The sequence below is a fragment of the Paroedura picta genome, chromosome 14, assembly GCF_049243985.1.
Source record: "Paroedura picta isolate Pp20150507F chromosome 14, Ppicta_v3.0, whole genome shotgun sequence".
Taxonomy (NCBI): Eukaryota; Metazoa; Chordata; class Lepidosauria; order Squamata; family Gekkonidae; genus Paroedura; species Paroedura picta.
The window spans coordinates 27,021,338-27,037,087 of record NC_135382.1 but is presented as its reverse complement, the minus strand read 5'-3'; the positions used below and the strand labels follow the sequence as shown (position 1 = coordinate 27,037,087).

Here is a 15,750-nt window from a genome sequence, read left to right as displayed (position 1 = left end):
GGAACAGTGCCAGTGCTGTTAAATCCTGTTGGTATTGATTGATCTGCATACTTCCTATTTGCATTTCCCTACCCATTTCCGTGATGCCGACTGGCTGCAAGCAGAGTCGATGCCAATTTCCTTTACGGTTAATCTGATTATGCATCCGTCAGGGTAGCCATGCCTGTTGCAAAGAGTGACCTGAGAGAGATGGGTCACGAGCTGAAAATAGAACAAGGCAGACGAGGCCACACACAAACAAGCCCTCCTCAATCTACAGAGCTTTTAAGAAGAGCATGACTTCTGGACTGCAGGTAGGTGACTGTTTCATTACTCGGGAATACTGGGAAAGGGAGGAGACTTGAAAAACATTAATAAAGAATCTGAATCAAAAATATGCTTTTGGGGGGAGGGGAATCTGGGAGAAAAAAAAAAGTTTTTAGACATCATTAAAAGGTGACATCACAGATTTAATGGTAAATCCATCTCTGTTAACATTTCTCTCTTTGGTTCAGAAAGCATCAAAACATTTCATACGCTTTGCTTGTGTCAAAGGTCCAGGTCACTGACGGCAGTTGTTCATTTAGGAATCCGCCTTTCGTGGTTCCATGAAATGGTGATTTGGCAGATGGTAATATTTATTGTTTTGCTATTCAGCAAATGCTTTTTAGGTGACGTTATAAGAACATAAGAGAAGCCACAATAGTTCAGGCCACAATGGTTCAGGCCAGTGGCACATCCCATTCAACATTCTACATTGCACAGTGAACAAAACCCAGATGCCGTCAGGAGGTCCACCGGTGGGGCCAGAACTCCAGTAGCCCTGTTGCCACCCAAGCACCAAGCATGCCAAGCATTGTTGCCTCAGATATGGAGTTCCATAGAGTTCCATCGTTGCCTCAGACACAGAGTGGAGACCGTCTTTTTTGTATAGGTCTTGTTTGTTCCAAAAAGCATCCCAAGGCCTAGCAACCCTAAATCTTTCCTCTCTGCACTATTGTCTCATCTGCACATTGAGATTCTTAAGTTATGCCTGTCTAGCTGGCCCTGTGTAAGTCAAAGGGGAATGGGTCAGATCCAGCCTCCTTTTCTGGTGGTGAAATAGAAATGAAGGATCCCCTTGAGCACCAAAAAGGGGATGTATGTAGGGGATTGTGGAACTTACGTAGGTAAAGCCATGGTTAAAAGGCTGTAGTAAGGAAGACAATTGGGCAAGACTGAGTGAAAAAAATCTGTTTAGATCTAACCCAATATGCTTATTAAAACTGAAGCATAGTTCCATTGAATTCCTGAAAGTCCTCCAAACCCTTACACTCTTATTCAGTGTCATAGTTTGACAGCCATCATGCAAGTTGACAATTCTGCTCTCAAAGGAAGAGCAAGAAATGTCAACACACACATGAACCCCTGGACTGCCCTCTAAGAGTCTTTGGCTGTGACTACTGCCCAATCACTGCCTAATCACCATCATTCATAGCAAGACCTTTTTGAAATTGCAGTCTACAAAAAGTTCTAGATGTTCAGATCTTTGTTGGTAGGTACCTATTGTGTCCAATGGCACTTTGACTCATTGTGGAGGCCCCATTCACAATCACCAACATTGTGAGTGTAATAAAATCAACCTGGGGTAGTGTCCAATCCTGCCATTTGAAAGCTGTGTACATGCCCATCTGTGCCCCCTCCCTCTTCCACCCCATCCAGGCCCATCACTGGCCATAGGGGGGGGCAGGTCGACATGATCATGTATGGTCATATCATCCAATAATGGGCCATATCATCCAACAATGTTTAACAAAAATTTTTAAATGTATTAAAAATTAATTAACTCCTACCCATTTTGAAGACCCTTCCAGGGCCATCAAGAAACCCTAGGGTTTCGTTGAGAAAGCCTGATTTTAGTAAACCAACGAGGAGCAGGGGAAAAGAAAGACAAAGAGGAACCCTGGTTTCCTAGACAGGAATGTGGCATCCATCCCAAACTGAAGTGAGCCGGAGGGCTGTTATTGAAGGGAAAGTGATGTGTCCATCCAAGTACAAACTAGCCCCTTAAGTAGCATTTCACGCTAGCAGAAAGCACATTTGTTTACAAAGCATTCCGTTTGATTTATTTCTAGCTGCCTTCCCAGAGCTAGAACCGTTTCTCTGTTGGCTGACTCGGGCTGCATGAACAGAAAGATTAACACATTAAGCTGCCTCTGAATTTCTTCATGATAAATGATCATGGATCGCCAAGCGTTTGTTTTAATGGTTCCCACTGCTACGCCAGCGACTCTACAGTGCAAGTTGGAAGGGTATTATAAAAGAAAAATAATTTTTGGTTCAACAGATTGAATTTAACATCCAAAAGATGGAAGGTTCATTTGTCAGCAGTGCTTCTGCCCTCTTGATGACTGGGTACATAATAAAATGTAGAGCAGCAAATGCCTGGCAACCGTGAGGTTTTCCTTTTACTTTTAAAGATGGTATCAGAAGCAGCTTTTAGTGTCACAGAGATCCAGCACTGGAAGAAATCCTTAAAAGCTCTGTGCTGAATGAATGGCAGAAACCCGCACCCCATTATTAATGTTACGTATTTATTACTGATGTTAGGGTGTCGACAGCTCTCAAATAGGTCTAAATACAATTTAAAACTATTACAGCAGCAACACTAAAAATGTTATAACTCACATTACCATAGTCAGCCTCACCGAAATCAAAATGTCAAATAAGAAAATCCTGAGCTTGCCTGCAAGCCAGAGAGAGTCCAAGGAGGCAGATGTCCAGACTCTATGACAGATGAACTTGTAGGGGCAAGAATGCATCAATAAGTCGTGGAAGACATCACCTGCCTTGATTGAACAGTCATTCAGTTGACAGAGAAGTAGGCTAGGCAGAGCAGCGGCCATCTTGTGGGTAGTGGGACTTTGTAAACCCTTAGAATCAGAATAACAAAGGTTTGGGAGGCTGGACAGGCCTTCATGTTATCCTCATAGCAACCCTGAGATGTCAGTTAGGCTGAGCTAAAGTGTCTAGGCCAGAGGTGGCCAAAGTGGCTCCCCAGAAGTCCATAGACTACAATTATCATGAGTCCTTGCCAGCATGGCCAATTAGCAGGGGCTCATGGTAATTGTGGCCCATGGACATCTAGAGAGTGACAGTTTCGCCACCCCTGGTTTAGGCCAAGGTCACCTAGTGAGCTTCGTGCTAATTGTAGGGTTCATTCTTGGACTCTTGGCCCTAGTTGTACACTTTAACCACCTCATCTCTGGCACTTGGACTGCAGAATATATATCCACATCCACAGAGAAACACTCCTTGGGGTCTAGATTAGCAGTGACAGAGTGGGACAGTGTTAGGGTATCAACTGGTCCAGTTGTTGTGGATACTCTTCAGTTTACTCTGCCTGAGGATGTGAACAGAAATCCTTGGAGGCCTACCATCTGCTTGTATGAATCTTGCCCTTCTTGGCTACCTAAAACTGCTTGGGAAAGGGCTGGCTAACTGAGTCCAAGAGGAGGTTAATGCCTCCTTAAAAGAGAGGGTGATTGCCTCAGCCTTGGAAGAGGCTGTGGTGTACCCATGCCTAAAGAGGCCTGTCTTGGGCCAAGGAGATCTCAATAACTATTGATCAGTCTCAGATGTTCCATTCTTGAGAAAGGTGACTGAATAGGTGGTGGCTGCAGAACTTCAAGCTTCACTGGATGAGGCAAATGGTTTAGATCCTTTTCCTGGTTATGGCTGAATCAGTAGTCAGAATAGCTCAGTTGTCCAAGCTTTGAAGCTAAGCAGGGTAGGCCATGGTTGGTACTTGGATTGCTGGATTGCTATGCAGAGAAAGGCAATGGCAAGCTACTGCTGTTTGTATATTCATATGTGGTGTTACTCATGGCTCATAGGTTAGAGCGAGAGAATTGCTTTCAGTTGACCTTGCCTATTGGAAACAAAGGGACAGCTGGAAGTAGAGTTGATGGGTCTCCTCTGGTCACTCGTGGGAGATAGAAGCCAGGGGGGTACCAGATCCAGATTGAGAAACTCATGGAGATTTGGGGGTGGAGCCTGGGGAGGACAGGGACTTTGGAGGGTTCTACCTTCCATAGGTTCTGTCTTCCAAAGCAACCATTATCTCCAGAAGAACTGATCTCTGTAGTTTGGAGATCATTTGTAATGCCAGGGTTTCCCCAGGTCCCATCTAGAGACTGCCATCCCTAGTTGGAGGTGTCGGTAAAATATGTGTTGTTGTTGTTGTTGTTTTACTTTTAAATATACCGTGCTGTTGTTTTCTTTTTTTTAATTTAAAGAGTACTAGACATACAGGAGTTAAATACAGAAATACAGAACAAAATAGACCTGTCAAACTAACATAACTTTTGCGTTATTGCTTTCCAAAGCAATTCAGTCTGTTCTGCGTCTTTCCCATTCCTTAGAATCATCAGTTTAATCAATTGATATATCTCTAGACTTTTTTGGTGCCCATTCTTGGATCATTGGAACTGTCTCCTGTTTCCAGTGCCTCACAATAGCAATTCTAGCAGCTATGATGAGATGTGAAGATGATAAAATGTAGATTGCTAAGAACCTTTGGCCCATAGTTAAGTACAAAAGCTTCAACTGTAAAGGAGAAATGATCTGTTTCAAACCAGCCTTCATTACAGCAGTATAAGATTGCCAAAAAAAAAAAAATTAGATTGTATAGAGGTCTACCACAGATGGTAAAAATCAGCCCTAGATGATTTACAGTACCAGCACGTACCATATAAGTTCCTATGATTTTTTTGCTAATCCACACGGATCTAACGTTTTCAAGGAATTCACTTTAAATTGTGAGGAAACTAGAAATTTACATCCATGTTAATATACAACAACATAGTCACTGGGAATAACCCCTCTTAAATCCTTTCCCCGTTTCATTTGTAAATTTTGTATGCCAGAATTACTGTGTTATTCCTATCTTGTTAAATGTTATGGCAAATGGAATGGCCCTGCAGCATCTCCCAAATATTTCCTCTTCAGGGAACCTCTGCCACAAGATGGGAGCTGCCATGCAGATGGCATAGGTTCAAGTTGGTTGAAGCCATGTGAACTAACTTAAGTCTGGCACTAGGCAGCTGTCCAAGCACAGTAGCTGCACAGGGATCAGGGAGACAAGTTCTTTAGAACAGAGGTAGTCAACCTGTGGTCCTCCAGATGTTCATGGACTACAATTCCTATGATCCCCTGCCAGCAAATGCTGGCAGGGGCTCATGGGAATTGTAGTCCATGAACATCTGCATGACCACAGGTTGACTACCCCTGCTTTAGAAACATGGGCTCTAGGTCATAAAGGACTTTAAAGGTCATAACCAGCACCTTGAACTGGACTTGGAAACAAAATGGCAGCCAATATAGCTGTTTTTAGATAGGTAAGGAATGTTCCTTTTGGCTAGCTCTGCGCAATAATTGGGCTACTGCCTTCTGAACCACCTGAACTTTCAGGCTCCCTTCAAGGGCAGCCCAATATAAAGTGCATTACAGTAATCTAGCCACAGGGTTATAAAAGCATGTATCAGTACAGCCAGAGTAGCCACAAATGAAAATAACCAGCAGTCAACACGCGCTGATAACCCAAAAGCCAGCAAATCCCTAAACAGCTCCAGCAAGCACCAACAGACGGCACCTTCTTTAAAACCTATCAGACTATGGGTCAAGTTGACATCTCAGAAAGGCAGCCATGAGAAGTGAAGTTGCTGTAGCCTCAGCAAAAATGAGTCCCAGCTAGGAGAAGAGGAGGTCAGCAGCTGAGATCTGGATCTTGGGTGGGGAAGGGTATTTCAACAACTGCAGGACTAGGCCGAGAAGGGTTCTTTTAGGGTGGGCTGGTCTCCAGGTAAGTGATCAAGTGATCAAGAAAAAAAGGAGATGGATGCAAGGTGTAGCAACTCTCAAGTGCATTGGAGAACCAAGAGACGGTTTAGATAGACTGAGAAGTGATATTTCTCCCTATGTGCATGATGGTTCGCATAACCATTATTTCCCAGATTTCATTATACGAACTTGAAATGATGTGTCATTCCCCCTCCCCTACACACACACATACACACACACACAATCAAATCCTTTAAAACATGCACAAAACAGGTATGACTATAGCTGGTCTGTAAGCAAAATTTTACACAGCGTTGTCATTCTAATTCTGTGATATTTTCTCTCCTTTTGCAGATAAAAGACGAAGACTGTGGTTTCAATAAGAATTTATTCTGTGTCCCCAAACACTATGAGGATGATCTAGAAAGAGTCTTCATTCCTCATGGGCTCATTCTTGATAGGTAAGAAAGACAATCAAGAACCAAATGTCAATTTGCACACTATTTTCAAGGATTCCCCCAATTTTTTTTTTTAAGATCGTCCTTAAGCACGTAATTTTAGAAATGCAACAAACGTATTTCAAAATGCTTATCAGAGAGCCAGGATTTCCTTTCTGTGAGGGAAGAGTGGCTTAAAACATCATGCACAGCAATGTCCAAGGATTAGGGAGAGGTCCAGGAGGCAGAGATTCTAAGGGACATAAAATGCACAGGCAAGGAAGCTAAAGGATGAACACAAAGTAGGCATTCTTATTCATTTCCCTTACTTCCAGGACAGAACGTTTGGCTAGAGACATCATGCAAGACATGGGGAACCATCCTATATTTGCCCTTTGCGTCCTCAAAGGGGGGTACAAATTCTTTGCCGACTTGATGGATCATATAAAGGCACTAAACCGGAATACTGATCAATCTGTCCCCATCACTGTGGATTTTGTAAGAACAAAAAGCTACTGTGTAAGTATAGATTTTCAGGCAAGATGATGTATCTGGACAGTTGGACATCCCCTAGATCTTAGGGTGTGCTGTGAGCAATTTTGCAGAAGCTACACGTGCTGCTTCTGGACACAGAAACGCACAGGTACAACCATCATAACACTGTGCCAATTGTTCATCCCTATACAAGCATCGACTGCCGATATATTTATGGGCATCCCATTAGTTATTTGGGAATGGTAGTAGACGGCATCCCTTAGTTCACGATAAATTCATTGGGCTGTATTTAAGCCTGTTCATAAAGACATTCTTCATTTCTTCCCAGAATGATGTACCAAATGGAATGGTTAGTATCATTGGAGAAGAGCTGTCTGCTTTTAAAGGAAAGGTATGGATCAACAGCTGTCAGTTTTAAGCTCTGACTGAAACGCAAGATGTTTTATGGCCCAGTTCAGTAGGCCAGCTCTTGTTGATGGACTAAGAGCTGAGTCAGCAGAGTGGCATGGTTCCGAGAGAATGAAACAAACAGAATTTGTCATTACACCTGAACGCTGGCAGTCACATGGGCGCAAGTATCGCGAAAATACTACTGCTCCAGGAATAATTTGCAGCCAGATAGCGTACGACTGAGGTTTTAACCTGAAAGTATTGGTAAAAAATATAACTAACTGTAATGAATTTGCATCTTGTACTGCAAAGGTCGAAGAATAGCTCTGACTATGCTAGTATAGTATTTTGGATCTTCTTCCAAGCAAGCTTTAAATGAAAAGAAGAAATTCTGAAAGTCAGTAGTGTTTACTTTCCCCCTTCTATTCCTTTATGCCTGAACTGGAACTAAATTCACAACAATGGAACTATTTGTGAAATCAATATTCTGGTGCTCCTTTTCTACGCAAATTCTGGGAAGCAGAACATCTTAGTGGTAGAGGTGAGTGTTCAATTATCGATATTCAGCTGCCTATCTTTGTGTCTCAGTAACGATCATACTAATACCGGACTGGAATTGTAATATGATTGCATTCCTGTAAAGCAGGAGTCTGTGACCAATGGCTCTCAATTTATCGATGTGCTTTACTAGATCCAAATGTGGTTTAGTGCAGAACCAAATACGACTGTTGCAAATCAAATCCTTAAGAGGTAGGCGAAATGAATCAATCTGGGAACCATGCACAGCTTTTTGCCAGAACACTAAAACAATGGTGCGGGGTACAATTTATTACTTTGGGCCAAGTTTCATGATACACCTGTCCAGTCACAGGTGCACAACCAGACTCACATTCAGATGTACACTAAGGAAATTCACCTTTAAAAGTGTTTGCTAGATGAGTGAAGAGAAGGAGCTTCCAGTGTCCCTCCCACCCCATTTTTGACAATGGAAAGGGCAGCAGGAAGCTTTTCGACCTTTTTGCTAGCTTTACTCCATATTTCATCCTGACTGGATCCAAGATGACAATTGGGGGGAAAAAGACGATATAAATAAACCAGTAAATGAGAAACAAAATAAAAAGCAAAATTCTACCAGCCCACTACTATAGGTTCTCAGTCCTGACTTTGGCCCATGTCATATATTTACCTTCTTACCAACACAGGCCATTGTTTTCCAACCCGTACAATAAATTTTCCCTCTCTTTTTAAAGGATATTATTGATACTGGCAAAACAATACAAGCACTGCTTTCTAAAATAAAGGAGTATGAACCACAGATGGTCAAAGTTGTAAGGTAAGCATCATAGTCTTGGAAAGGTCAGGCAGGAGGGAAACTCTGTCCAGTCTTGAATCAGAACAGTCAAATGCTGACTTCTCTACGATTGTTGTAATTCCTTGAGGCACATCTTTGGTCTGCTGTCCCGATCTGTCTCTCAGTTCTGATTCCACCTACTGACCTTATGTACCATGAGATTACAAATACTTTTTCCTAGTCAATATTTGGGAACAGCCAACCCCATCTGGACAAAACAACTTTCAATATTCCACCAATCAGAGTAGGGTCAATTGACATATCTGCTGATTCTAACATTAAGATTCTAATACTCTCACCATTTTAAATGAAGAAAATTATTTTGCAAGTTTGAATATTAACATCGTTTTTTCTCTGTCTCTTTTAATGAACAGCCTGCTTGTAAAACGAACAATCAGAAGTTCAGGATATAAACCAGACTGTAAGTTGGGCATTTTCTAGGATTTTCATTAAAAAAATAAACATATCCCAACATGTAATCCTGATCCCACAAAACTTTCTACAGGAAATCCTGGTATTTAAAAGTGTCAGGAAATGGTGGAGAAGGAAGATCAGATTTACACAAGCACACAAAAATAGATATCAGAAGGGCTGCATGGATGGCTGCATACCTTTCAAAGGTCTAGGGGCAATGAAGCACATAAACAAACCTGTGTGCCATGCCCACTGCCCAACACTGATAAAGCTTAACAGATTTATTCCCTGTCCACAAGGTCCTCAACTGATGGAAAAAAGGAAATGTATAAGTTGTAAGAGTGGGACCTAACCATGTAGGGTTATATATTTAGGTGGGATTCTCATCACATTAGGCTGTAATTAATAGTATGCACAACCCAAATACTTGGTCCCATGCCTCACTCCACACTGAACTATGCAAAACTTAGTCCTGAGATACTTCTATAATTCCAAATTCAGAATTAGATGCACTCTGGCTTCTTCCCCTGCTTCTTATTTCGAAATGGCCAGATACTTGTTTGCTTGCTTAAATGCAAGGGGAGAGAAGCATCAAAATTGACAAATGGTGCCAGCATGAGAATAACATGGAGAACAAATTCCCAGACCCCTCAGATCAAGCTAATTCTCACAGTATTTCCATCCTGTCTGAATGAAGTTTTAGTTTATTCATCCTTACAGCTGACGTTGTCAACATATACTTTACACCAGATCCCAAGTCAATTTCTTCCAACAGTTCATACAGATGTTAATTAGCATGAGAACAAAGATGAGATCTTGTAGCAACTCATAAATCAAAGTCCACATGTGGATCTCCAAACACTTATCTGGGGTATTTCTACCAAGAAAAACCAGAATCAGTACTTTCCAGTCCCATCTAGCAAGGTGAGCTTATGGGTAGCATCAAAAGCCTCTGAGAAGTCCACAGAACCCAAGATGGATTCAATTTCTATCCATTTCCCAGCATGTCACCAAGCAATGCCACCAAGTGTCTATCCCAGATCCAGCTTCAAACTAGGCTGAAGTGAATTTAGAGAATTGGTCTAATGTGAGAAATCAAGAAAGCTGTAAATGAGCCGCCAGCTCTTATGGGCTTTGATCCTAGATACATAGGAAAGGGATGCACAAATACACACATGTGGACACCTAAAAATTCCCGTATCTCATGCTGACAGTAAATAAGCAATAAGGAAAACACAAGGGCAAATAAAGAAGGGACACAGGAAGTACCAAAGCTTTCTTGGCATGTCTTTGAAACACTGAATCAGGGCAAAGAACGTAGTTTGAATAAAGGGTAAACTTGAAAATGGAGTAATTGGGGAGTGGGTCTATGTCTAGACCAGGGGTAGTCAAACTGCGGCCCTCCAGATGTCCATGGACTACAATTCCCAGGAGCCCCTGCCAGCATTCGCTGGCAGGGGCTCCTGGAAATTGTAGTCCATGGACATCTGGAGGGCCGCAGTTTGACTACCCCTGGTCTAGACTCTAGAACAAATCAGGAAAACATATTTGCCATGCTAAACTTTACTAGGTGCCAGTTGAATCCTGGAACTGCAGCCTGGTTATTGACTAATGCTGACATGCCGAGTGTGGGCACACAATTTGTAAGCAGTTCTTGATCTGGAAATAATTGGGATCAATGATTACTTTTTATTTGAAATGATGGAGTTTGAGCAGCCTACTGGAATGCCTGTGATTCCAGTACGTATGAGGTTTTGAACAAAATAAATACAACACACTTTAAGTATCATCATATATATGTTTGGCATCACATGCGCCCTTACGTTAGAGTGCAGGGCTGGCTCTCAGTCAATATCATTCTATTGTGCCTCCAGCTGCTGTCTTCACAATCATAGAAAATGTGCAGTATTACTTTTAAGAAAGGGTTGCTTTCCCTTAAACAATTGTTCAAAGATCCATGTATTACACAAAGCCAGTAGCTTTTATTTAAGTAAGATCCAAGCTTCAGACAAAAAAACAAAACAAAAACAAGGGCCATTTTCTTCCAGGTGGAAAACACTTTTTTCAAGTGAGACATCTCAAATTATACAGTACCTGAAACTTGATTACAGTTAACAGGAGGGATAGTTTGTTTTCTGGAACATCTTGTTTTTGCAAATGATGCTTTTCATCAGGCAGACAGTGTCTTGTCACATACCTGCGCCTTGTTTATGTCGGGATGAAAATCTATCCTCTGAACTTTTGTTACAGATACAGGGTTTGAAATACCAGACAAATTTGTGGTTGGATATGCTCTTGATTATAACGAGTACTTTAGGGATCTAAATGTAAGTGCATTCTTTTTTTTTTATGTTCAACATAGTCCCATTTATTGGGCTGGATCCAGATTCAATTTTCCCCTGATGGAAGGCACTTAACTAGCAGAACAGAACTTCCATGCCTTTTGCCCCACAATGATCTCCCTAGAACACGGGTAGTCAACCTGTGGTCCTCATGGACTACAATTCCCATGAGCCCCTGCCAGCAAGTCCATGGACATCTGGAGGACCACAGGTTGACTACCCCTGCCCTAAAAGACAGGGAGACGCTCAGGAATGGTATGGGCAAAAATTGTATCAGCAGCTGAAAGTGGGAATCAGCAGAAATTAATCTTCTTCTTGCATTGGGGGAAAATTTAGTCTGGATCCCACCCATTGTCTTTTTAATTTGTTTATAATATATCTCTGAAGTCCTACCTATTTTCTCTTCTGTCTTGCTATCTTTCCACTCTCTTTCTTCTGCTGTTTCTATTCTTCTCGGACAAGTTGAGCCCCATCATCTTGTTTTTAATATAAATTAAACATAAGCAGCTGTATGGAAGCTTTTCCCACACAAGGGGTTGGATCCAGTGATGTGGAAATGGAAAGTGAAATGCCTTTAGGGCAATTCCACTTGCACAAGCAAGTGTTGTTACACAAGGGCTGCAGCAACACACAGCACTATATCAGAATTATTACCAAAACGACAATGTGGATATGAATACACAATTGAATACACAACAGAAGGTTCACATTATTTCATTTGGCTAGGCTTTGGGATGATATCAGAGGAAACACTATGTCTTATGCATGATGAAAAGACAGCTGGAAATGCAACGAATTTCACTTAGCACATATGTACAATGGGAAGTAATTTTAACACGGTCACAAAGAACGTTAGACATGAAAATGTTCTATGGGATTCACCCTGAGAGCCATAATGTGGTACACTATCACATGAACCTTTGGCATAGCCTAAAACAGTGACACTTGTTCAGTGGCTTGAAAGCCCCATGTAGCTGTTTGACATGGAACCAGTGGTTTTCCTGAGCATTGTTCCCTAGTGTGGCACTTGCATAGTTGGGGCTCTGGATGGCAGCTGAGTTCCAGGTTGAAACAGCTAGAGGACTGGGATGCAGGCCTCATACCAGGGATAGAAGTAAATTTGGCTGTTTGCATGGATGATAATTGCCAATGTGGCTCTCTGTGAGCCATGGAATGAGCACTGCTGCCCTAGAGACTGTCCACAGCATGATAACAACTGCCAGAAATGTGCAAGACTGGTATAGAGATGTTCTGTATCCTATAAGGATTCCACATGGGATGATGCAGCTTTATGCTTCTCTCCCTTTTCCGCAAAAAAACCTCACCATGCAGATCACTGAAATAGGCTCAATTCTTTTACCGTTGAGAACCCCCTGAAACATTCTTCAGGCTTCGAAAAACCCCACAAGTGATGCACTCATGCAGATTATGGTTGGGAAGCATAGCTATGTACAGTCCCACCTGGGGGGGGCCTAGCCTTCCCAACCCCCTTCAGGCCCATCATTGGCCATTTTGAGAGGGGTGGGTGGGTCAACATGATAAATACTTGACAGTTTTAAAAAATATATGTAAAAATTAATTAATTCTCACCCGTTCAGTAAATCCTTTTAGGGGCATCAAGAAACCCCAGGGTTTCACAAAACCCTGGTTGAGAAAGGTTACTATAGAAGTAGACATCAGTGAGGAGGAGGTAGCATGGTATCCACCGTTGGAAGCTAAGCTGGGACAGTTACTTGAAAGGGAGACCACTAAGGAAGACTCTGCAGAGGAAGGCATTGGCAATCCACCTCTACTTCTCACTTGCCTTGAAAGCCCCTTGCTGGAGTCACCATAAATCATAGAATCATAGAATCACAGAATCATAGAGTTGGAAGGGGCCACACAGGCCATCTAGTCCAACCCCCTGCTCAATGCAGGTTCAGCCCAAAGCATCCTAAAGCATCCAAGAAAAGTGTGTATCCAACCTTTGCTTGAAGACTGCCAGTGAGGGGGAGCTCACCACCTCCTTAGGCAGCCTATTCCACTGCTGAACTACTCTGACTGTGAAAATTCTTTTCCTGATATCTAGCCTATATCGTTGTACTTGAAGTTTAAACCAATTACTGCACTTCCTTTCCTCTGCAGCCAATGGGAACAGCATCCTGCCCTCCTCCAAATGACAACCTTTCAAATACTTAAAGAGGGCTATCATGTCCCCTCTCAACCTCCTTTTATTCAGGCTGAACATTCCCAAGTCCCTCAACCTAACTTCATAAGTCACTTGTGACTTGTCGGCACTTTCCACAGACACACACACACACACAAACACACATAGAACTAAACAGAGAGAACACCTGGGGACAGCAATTGCAAAGATGCCTTTTCTTAAGCATACTGTTTCGAAACACCCCAACCGTGCCCATACAGCACTCAACCCAAATAGTCCAGACGTATGGATTTATGCTCATATATACATTAAAAATTGCATTCTGTTTTCCTTTAAGCATATCTGCATTCTGAATGAGAAAGCCAAGGAAAAATATAAACTCTGACAGCGTCGGTGATTGGAATCAGGATCACGTACTGCCTTTGTGTGAACAGCAGAATACAGACTTTTTTACCGCACAAAAGAACAGCAAGGTGGCCATAATGATGCATTTTGTAGTGTATTTTCCTTAAAATAGTGGGAAACATATATATATTCTATATAACATCTCACGCATACCTGCCACATAGCAGAACAGAAGAATCAGTTCTTGTCAAGGCTGTTGAACGTGAACGTACATTTAATAGCATTATCTGCTGTGAGGAAAAATAAGACCCAATGGCTTTTTGCACAGCTGACCTATTGAAATTTTACAGAAATGTTGTTATATGTCACTGGCACACTGTAGGACAAGCTATTTTTAAAAATAATTTCAGGTTTTATAGGTTAATTGCATCAATTTTGTGAATGGTGTAATTTACATCGAAGCCAGCTTGTGTGTGTGTGTTAATCAACAGGGTTATAACATAAATTTGAAGCTAATTGGGGAGCCATCTTAACACACAAATTGTCACAGCAGGTTGCCTATACTGCCTGTGCATGTTAAAATGTGTACTGCAAATATCACCCTTTTAATTGTTATTGGCAATGATGCCAGTCTGATGAGCCATTGTAGCAAGCTTACAGTCCAATGAGCTTTATTGTTATTCTAATCAATCCCGCATCATTGGTGTGTGGAAGGAGCCAAAGAGCTAAATCTACATGCTGATCATGGGGGATGAAACCGAAGCTGGGGGGAGGGGGAATATAAGGAAGAAGGCTAATAAAAGATGGGGTGGATTCTACCCATACGCTACCACTCCACTGAGCAAAATTTGGAGCCTTTCTCCACCTTAAGTGGCTCTTCAGTTGGAGGAAGAGCCACTTAAATTGGAGAATGGCTCCTTAAGCTTGAGGACAGCTCCTTGGAGAATGATTGGATCCATCATGATGAATGAGAGCCAATGTTCCTGACCCATCTCCACATTTTACGTTGCAATTGTGTGGGAAGTTGCTTGAGAGCTGAATGAGCTGAGGATTGAGTGAATTGGCGCCAGACAATAACAAGGACCAATGCGGGCTTTTTTCTCTTCTTCCCTTCCCATAATTCTAGAACTTAGGAGCACTCAATGAAGTGCATGGGCAATAGGTTCAAAAGAGACAAAACAAAACACTTATTTACTCACTGAGCAATTCAGTTGTCAAATTCATTCCCACTTGGGAATGGCCACAAGCATAGATGGGTTTTGGCCTCTATGTCCTGTTTGTTGGTCCTCCAGGACAAACAATGGGCCTGTGTGCGAAAGAGGATGCTGTACTTCATGGATCACTGGTCTGATCCAGAACCATTCTTTTTATGCTCTACAGTAAATGGGGTTTTGAGCTCATTTAAATTTAATATAATTTGGTTTGGGAATATCGTTACTAAGAAGAAATCCACTGACTGACTCAACAGATGGCCATTATGATTTTGAGGGACCTAGGTAGCATTATTTAAAACCCTTCATTAGATCTTTCAGAGGACTAATTTGTGCCCAGGATTGTGGAACATGTACATTTTGAAGCTATCTTAAGGACTCTGATAACACTTTTGAAAGATTATTACCAAATTCAAAATCATTTTGTCTTACAGAAGTTAACATTCTCTCTAACTTATGAATATAGCTGGTCTGTGTATCACAACCACCCATCCTCAAACACCTTAGGGTGTTTGCCAAATTACCTTAAATTCACATTGGCAACATACATAACGTTGAATGTGTGTTCATACCATTAGAGATAAAAGAACGTATAGGCAATGGATTTGGTCTCTGATCACTTGGGACCCAGTCAACTGGAGATGTCAAAGGAACAGTATCCTGATGATTGCAGACAAAGAAAGGTGCAGATGACTACTTCTGGGAGTTAGCTGAAGCATCAAGCAGGACTTTTCAGGGATCTGATATGGGATAGGCATATCTGTAAGAGTGCCTCTTTGCCGCCATCTGTGCTCTGTATATATATATGTGTGTGTGTGTG

General features: G+C 41.9%; 1 protein-coding gene across 2 annotated transcripts; it reads left to right on the top strand.

Moving 5' to 3' along the window:
* The first annotated feature begins 273 nt into the window (after positions 1-273).
* LOC143823511 (hypoxanthine-guanine phosphoribosyltransferase-like) lies at positions 274-13,848 on the top strand. 2 transcript variants are annotated; one of them, XM_077309891.1, is made up of 9 exons: positions 274-293; positions 6,154-6,260; positions 6,572-6,755; positions 7,060-7,122; positions 7,645-7,662; positions 8,372-8,454; positions 8,847-8,893; positions 11,137-11,213; positions 13,712-13,848. In XM_077309891.1, the coding sequence occupies exons 1-9, from the start codon at positions 276-278 to the stop codon at positions 13,757-13,759; spliced, it is 645 nt and encodes a 214-aa protein (XP_077166006.1). In that variant the 5' UTR covers positions 274-275; the 3' UTR covers positions 13,760-13,848. The 2 variants fall into 2 exon arrangements, with proteins under 2 accessions (XP_077166006.1, XP_077166007.1); XM_077309892.1 differs by lacking the exon at positions 274-293 and adding an exon at positions 5,331-5,357 and having other exon boundaries at positions 6,577-6,755.
* Positions 13,849-15,750: the final 1,902 nt, after the last annotated feature.

What these genes read in the sequence shown, in the direction of transcription:
- LOC143823511 (XM_077309891.1), top strand. An exon ending in CAGATGGTCAAAGTTGTAAG is followed by an intron (nt 8,455 to 8,846) that starts GTAAGCATCATA and finishes TTTAATGAACAG; the next exon opens with CCTGCTTGTAAAACGAACAA. An exon ending in AGTACTTTAGGGATCTAAAT is followed by an intron (nt 11,214 to 13,711) that starts GTAAGTGCATTC and finishes TTTTCCTTTAAG; the next exon opens with CATATCTGCATTCTGAATGA.